General features: G+C 56.3%; 1 protein-coding gene across 1 annotated transcript in view; it reads left to right on the top strand.

The window, feature by feature from the left end:
• Window positions 1–6,459, top strand: part of TNS1 (tensin 1) — a 205,654-nt gene that overhangs the window by 181,484 nt on the left and 17,711 nt on the right. Inside the window, 2 exon segments of the mRNA XM_010861166.1 lie at window positions 1,967–2,165; window positions 5,512–6,457. Of these exon segments, the coding sequence (XP_010859468.1) occupies window positions 1,967–2,165; window positions 5,512–6,457 (1,145 nt within the window).

Here is a 6,459-nt window from a genome sequence, read left to right as displayed (position 1 = left end):
GGGGGCAGAGGGTAAAGGTCATGCGTCTACTAGTTTGTGAGGCAGACACTCACTGAGGAGTCATGTGTGCCAGGCGCTGTGAGTACAGATCAGCGAGGAGCCTGGGGCAGCCAGGGGGCAGATGGATCCTCTTGCCACCTCTGGGTGGGAGAGAAGGGTGCTGGGCGCTGCGGGCACCAGCATGAAGCTGGGAGCCTGGAGGCGTCCAGGTGGAATTTTCAGAGAGTGACCCCGGGAGGTGAGGGATGGGCCGGAAGGTAGGCTCTGGCCTTGGGTCTCAGCTGCCATTTCTGTGGGTGTGAGTTCCTTTCTGAGGGTCCCTTTCTGTCAGTTCAAGTTGCCCCAGGGTGTGGAGCCGGCCCCCCAAGGCTAAAGACACACTGAAATTGTCGATCCCCCTGATTTTCAGCTGGCGGGATGTGCAGGGCCCAAGAGCAGGCTCTGGGCCAGACCACGGGGTTCTTAGGCCAGTTCTGTCACCTGCTACTGTGTGGCCCAGACAGGATACTTACATTCTCCAAATTCTACTTTCCATATGTAGTTGTTTGCTATTTCTGCTGTTATTGACAGTCTGTGGAGCTGGCTCTTCTCTGGCTGATGGGCTGGAGCTCTGAGTAGCAGCAGCCAGCTCGGAGTGTCCCATGAGGCTTGGTGGCCCCTCTCTCAGCCACCCAGAGCCAGCACCAGGAGTCGGGAGATGGTAGCTATGGCTGCTGTGTGTTCTGGGGCGAATCGCTCCACCTCTCTGGGCTGGGAAGACATGTTACATCAGGAACCAGTAAACTATGGCCAAATCCTGTTTTTGGAAAGTTTTATCGTAACACAGCCATGTTCATTGCTGTACTGTAGCTGCTCTCGCAATAACAACAGTAGAATTGAGTAGCTGTGAGAGAGACTGGCCCCCTCCCTGCACCCTAGGGCTGCACGGACTCTGCCGTTCCTCCAGTTCTCAGGCTGGTTTCAGCGGTTGCCCTAATTGTGGTGGGCATAGTGTTGGTGTGTGCTCAGGTCACGTCCCTCCTGGGACGTCCTCGGGAACGGTGCCAGGTTCGGAGGTGGCAGGAACACCATCTGTCCCTGGAGAAGCCGAGAGTGTCCTGCTTCTTCTTCCTGTTTGATGGCGAGTTAGTTTGCAGTGGTGGGGTAGAGGGGCTTGCGGAGGGGCTTCCAGAGGCCGAGATGGAGGGCAGTTGGGGGCAGCACGGCAGTGGGGCGGGTGGCACAGGAAACCTGGGTCTGGTTGTGCCTCCAGCCCCTTCAGTCTCCTGGCCTCGGCGCCTTCACCTGCACAGTGACCTCTCTGGCACTTGCCGCCCTCTCCCCCATCCAGCCTTCCTCTCGGGCCATTCTGAACACCAAGCGGGATAATGATGTCAGTCTCGGGAGGCATGCTAAGTGTGTCAGGCAAGGTGGATGGGTGTGTCTTGGCACGCAGGGCTGGGTGTGACTCACCCGCACAGGCCTGTTGCTAGGCCAGCAAGCCTGTTTCTGGACTCTGGGTGTGGGGTGGAGTGAGCATCCCGAGACGCAAGGCTGGGCTGGAGCTTGGGGTCCACGGAGAGCCCAGACCCCAGCAGTGCCTGGGGAGCCAAGAAGGGCCTGGGGACCTGCGTAGCAGGGTTGGGGAAGAAAAGCTCAGCTAGAGGGGTCACCAGTGAAGGAGAGTGTCCCAGCTCTAGGAAGGAGGACTCTGTGATGGCTGTATTCTGGGGTCCCTTTCTGGGAAGCTTCTCAGAACAAGGCTCTAGTTAAAGGTTCTTTGGGGGCTCTCATGGCTTGTCCATGATGCTGGAAAAAGGATGGACCTGGGCAGGCAGGAGCCCTAGAGACGTGCCCCTTGTCTGCTTGGCTGTCCTTTTGGGATTTCCCTCACAGGCTCTGGGGAGGCCGGTTCCCAGGGGTTGGGTGGGGTCCACATTGCACCCCCTGGATCCATGCTCAGTCCTTGTCCCCTCGCCCCTTCCAGAGCCCCGGAGCTACGTGGAGTCGGTGGTACGAACGGCGGTGGCTGGGCCCCGGACTCAGGAACCTGAGCCCAAGAGCTTTAGCGCCCCAGCTGCGCAGGCGTATGGCCATGAGACACCCCTGAGGATTGGGACCCTGGGAGGCTCCTTTGTCTCCCCTAGCCCCCTCTCCACCAGCAGCCCCATCCTCAGTGCTGACAGGTAAGTGGGGAGGAGAATCCAGGCCTGGGGCAGCATGGATGAGGCCTCCTGGATCTGATTAGGGCATGGATGGGCAGAAGTCACATCCAGGGTGCTGCCCTTGGGAAACCATCTCATTGGGGTGCATGGCAAGAGCACCCCCTGAGTGCCAACTCCCCGGGGAGAGTATGAAGATGAACCAGGCACAGTTCTTCCCTCAGATGTATTACTTTTGTTTTTATTTATTTATTGGCTGCACCATGCGGCATGCGGGAGCCTTACTTCCCCAGAGATCACATCTGTGCCCCCTGCAGTGGAAGTGTGGAGTTGTGACCACTGGACCGCCAAGGAAGCCTCCTTTCCCCAAATTTAAAATCGAACAAGTATAGTTACTATGTTGTGAGTGCTTCCCATTTGCCAGGCGTTTTGCTAAGTGCTTTCTATTTAAACTTCACAGCTATCCTACGAGGTAAGTAGTAGTAGTAGTCCCACTTCTCAGAAGAGGAAACTGAGGCAGAGAGAGATTAAAGTAGTTTATTCAAGGTCCTACAGCTAAACAGTAGCAGAAATAGGATTTGGACCAAAGGTGTCTGGCTCCAGAGTCCACATCTCTATCCTACCCCCCATCCCCCCATCACAGAGCAGCAGTTAGAGGTGCTCAAAGCAGAGGTGTAAGCAAAGAGCTCTGAGCAAGAGGCCGTTATTTCTGGCTTAGTCTGCAGAGAGGGTCTCTGGGGGCTGGAAGTCCGGGAAGTATTTGTGCTAAGGCCAGAGGATGAGCAGGGGTTGAAAGGTGAAGGGGAGGGAGAGGGCCTTCACAGCACAGCAAGGACAGGACTGGGGTGTGGAGGTATTGGGCGTGGGGTCTGGGGGTCAGGTCACTGTGGGGTTAGAGGAGGGATGTCTTGGTGGATGGGCGGCTGACATTTTATGGAGTCAGACAGAGAGGACCCCAGAAAGGGAGGCTCCTGTGTTTGGGGTGCAGTGAGAAGCTGTTCGACTGGCGGGGTGGGGCATAGGCTTTATAATGGGGAGACAGGAAGATGACATAGGAGAGGGACTCTGAGATGAGCCCAGGTAGGGCACAGGGTGCCAGGTGGGGAGGAGGCCTGCACCAGCCAGAATTCCACCCCCCAGTAGGGGCGTCTTCCCCAACCATCCCTTCCCACGCCCACTCCCCTTCTCAGACTGGGTCCCCACGAGTCCGGAAACTATCCAGCCGTGTGCTCCCCGACCCAGGTTGGGGCGGGAGGTTCGGGTGAGCAGAGGCAATTTTCTTCTGGACTCTAAGAATCTGAAACTTCAAACCAAGCACACACCCCGAGTCCACCTGGCCCCCTCCCCAGCCTCTTAAGGGCTCCACTTGGGGAAAGGTCTGCCTCTGGGCAGGAGCTACATTCTTCTTTTAAAGGAGAGGAGAGTTTCCTCACCTCTCGCCCCCCTTGCTGATATCCAAGAAGTCCTGACATTAGGGAGTTTTCACTTTTTCTCATTCAAATTCCTCCCACAGTAAGATTCAGGAAGCCTCCAGGATTAATCACTCAAAACGCCATTTCCGTGTCCCCATCTCCTCCCTCCCCCCATTTTCTCAGAATCCAGGTTATTCTGTACCGAAGTGGTGTTTCATTCTGGCCTCTTCTGGGATGTGTGGTAGACTTTGTCCTGGCCTGGCCCTGACCTCCTCCCTGCCCTTGGCTCTTGCCTGGCCCTCCCACCTCACATCACCCTGGGGACCTGAGCTTAACTGAGCCAACCCAGGGTGGGGCCTGCCAGCCTCCAAACTCCTTCTAGTCTGCGGCTGCAGGCTTTGGTGCATCGGCTTATGTCAGGACCCTTCCACCCTGCTGCCCCACTGTCAGCCCCCACCCAAGGGCTCCTTGTGCGAGCCTGCCTGCTGCCTCCCTGCACCAAATGTTTGTGCACGGTCCCTGAGAACCTTTGTCTCTGCTGCCATGTCACTGAGCAAGTTTGGGTCTGGAAGGAATCAGAGCCATCTAACCCACCTGCCTCATTTTCTGTGTTGTTGTTCAGTCGCTAAGTCATGTCTGATTCTTTGTGACCCCATGGACTGGAGCACGCCAGGCTTCCCAGTCCTTCACCATCCCCCAGAGTTAGCTCAAACTCCTGTCTATGGAGTCAGTGATGTCATCCAACCATCTTATCCTTTGTCACCCACTTCTCCTCCTGCCCTCAATCTTTCCCAGCATCAGGGTCTTTTCCAATGAGTTAGCTCTTCGCATCAGGTGGCCAAAGTATTGGCGCTTCAGCTTCATCATCAGTCTTTCCAATGAATATTCAGGGTTGATTTCCTTTAGGATTGACTGGTTTGATCTCCTTGCAGTCCAAGGGACTCTCAAGAGTCTTCTCCAGCACCACAGTTTGAAAATATCAATTGAGAAAACTTTAAAAAACAGAATCCAGGTTTCCCAAACTTACAGGCCATTTCCTGTACTCCTGTATGGACTTGTACTTAATTTCAGAGGAAAACCTTTGTGGCCATTCTCCCAGGTACAGTGCCCTCTGAACTGAATTTCATCAGTCTTAGAATTGAGAGTGACTTCTGAGCTCATCTAATCTAACCTCCCAGTGGAGGAAATTTCCTCCACAGCATTCAGATTAAGAGGTTGGTCAGCCTCTGTTTAAATGCTCCTAATGATGGGAGTCTCAATGCCATGTAATGCACCCTGCTCCATTAGTGGCCAGATCCAATGACTAGAAAGCAGATCCTATAATGAGCTGAAATCTCCTGCTATGAGACTTCTTCATCTTTGTTTTTTTTTTTTTTGAGCTACCCAGGAATGGATGCTCAGTTACACTCTCAGCGTGTAAATGTCAACTCACCTGGGGAAAGTGAGTCAGGGGAAGATGCTTCCAGGAGGACCAGGGCCCAAGTGGTTTAACTCCCTCTCCAGTGTTCAGTTTCTATGGTGCTGGAAGGGGCAACAGGACAGCCTCCTTCAGTTTTGATAGCAGAGATCTTGCTCTGACTTGTGGTTGAGCAGTCAGTGTGATGCTTGAGGGTACGAGGGCTTTGGAATCCGGCACTGCTGAGTTGAGATCCTGGTCTTTTGTGAGCTGTGTGGCTGTGAGCCTATTGCTTAACCTCTCTGAGTCTGAGTTTCATCTTCTGACATCTTGAATGTAGGGTGACGTTCAAAAGCCTTGACTTTTCTGTTCATGTGAGAGGAGCTAAGGACAGGGAAGCCTGGCATGCTGCAGTCCATGCGGTCACAAACAGTCAGATATGACTGAATGACTGGACAACAAAGTGGTTGAAGGGAGGGCTGAAGCTTCACTGAAAGCCTGTCCTTCATTAAATGCCGCCTGCTGACATCCGACCTGCCCATGTCTCTCTCTCTCTCTCTAGCACTTCAGTGGGGAGTTTCCCATCCGGGGAGAGCAGCGACCAGGGCGCGCGAACACCTACCCAGCCTCTGCTGGATTCTGGCTTCCGCTCCGGCAGCCTGGGCCAGCCAAGTCCTTTGGCTCAGAGAAACTACCAGAGCTCTTCTCCTCTCCCAACTGCAGGCAGCAGCTACAGCAGCCCCGACTACTCACTGCAGCAGTTCAGCTCCCCAGAAGGCCAGGCCCGGTCTCAGTTCAGTGTGGCCGGTGTCCACACAGTGCCTGGGAGCCCCCAGGCACGGCACAGGACAGTGGGCACCAACACACCCCCGAGCCCTGGCTTTGGCCGTCGGGCTGTGAACCCCAGCCTGGCTGCCCCCAGCAGCCCCAGTTTGAGCCACCGCCAGGTGATGGGTCCACTGGGAACCGGTTTCCATGGTAACACGGGCCCCAGCCCCCAGAGCAGTACAGCAACCACTCCGGGAAGCCCCAGTCTGGGTCGCCACCCTGGGGCCCACCAGGTTTCCAACCTCCATGGCAATGTGGTCACCGCTCCCGGGAGCCCCAGCCTGGGCCGGCACCCCGGGGCCCACCAAGGCACCCTGGCCTCCAATCTCCATAGCAATGCAGTAGCCAGCCCCGGAAGCCCCAGCCTGGGCCGTCACTTGGGAGGGTCTGGATCTGTGGTTCCCGGCAGCCCCAGCTTGGACCGGCACGTGCCCTATGGTGGCTACTCCACCCCTGAGGACCGGAGACCCACGCTGTCCCGGCAGAGCAGCGCCTCAGGCTACCAGGCTCCTTCCACGCCCTCCTTCCCTGTGTCCCCCGCCTACTACCCTGGCCTGAGCAGCCCTGCCACCTCCCCATCGCCTGATTCGGCAGCTTTCCGACAAGGGAGCCCCACCCCGGCCTTGCCGGAGAAGCGGAGGATGTCCATGGGCGACCGAGCGGGCAGCCTCCCCAACTACGC

This window comes from Bison bison, unplaced genomic scaffold (assembly GCF_000754665.1).
Source record: "Bison bison bison isolate TAMUID 2011002044 unplaced genomic scaffold, Bison_UMD1.0 scf7180017864471, whole genome shotgun sequence".
Taxonomy (NCBI): Eukaryota; Metazoa; Chordata; class Mammalia; order Artiodactyla; family Bovidae; genus Bison; species Bison bison.
Note: the sequence above shows the minus strand (reverse complement) of the source record. Positions and strands in the feature narration are given on the sequence as shown.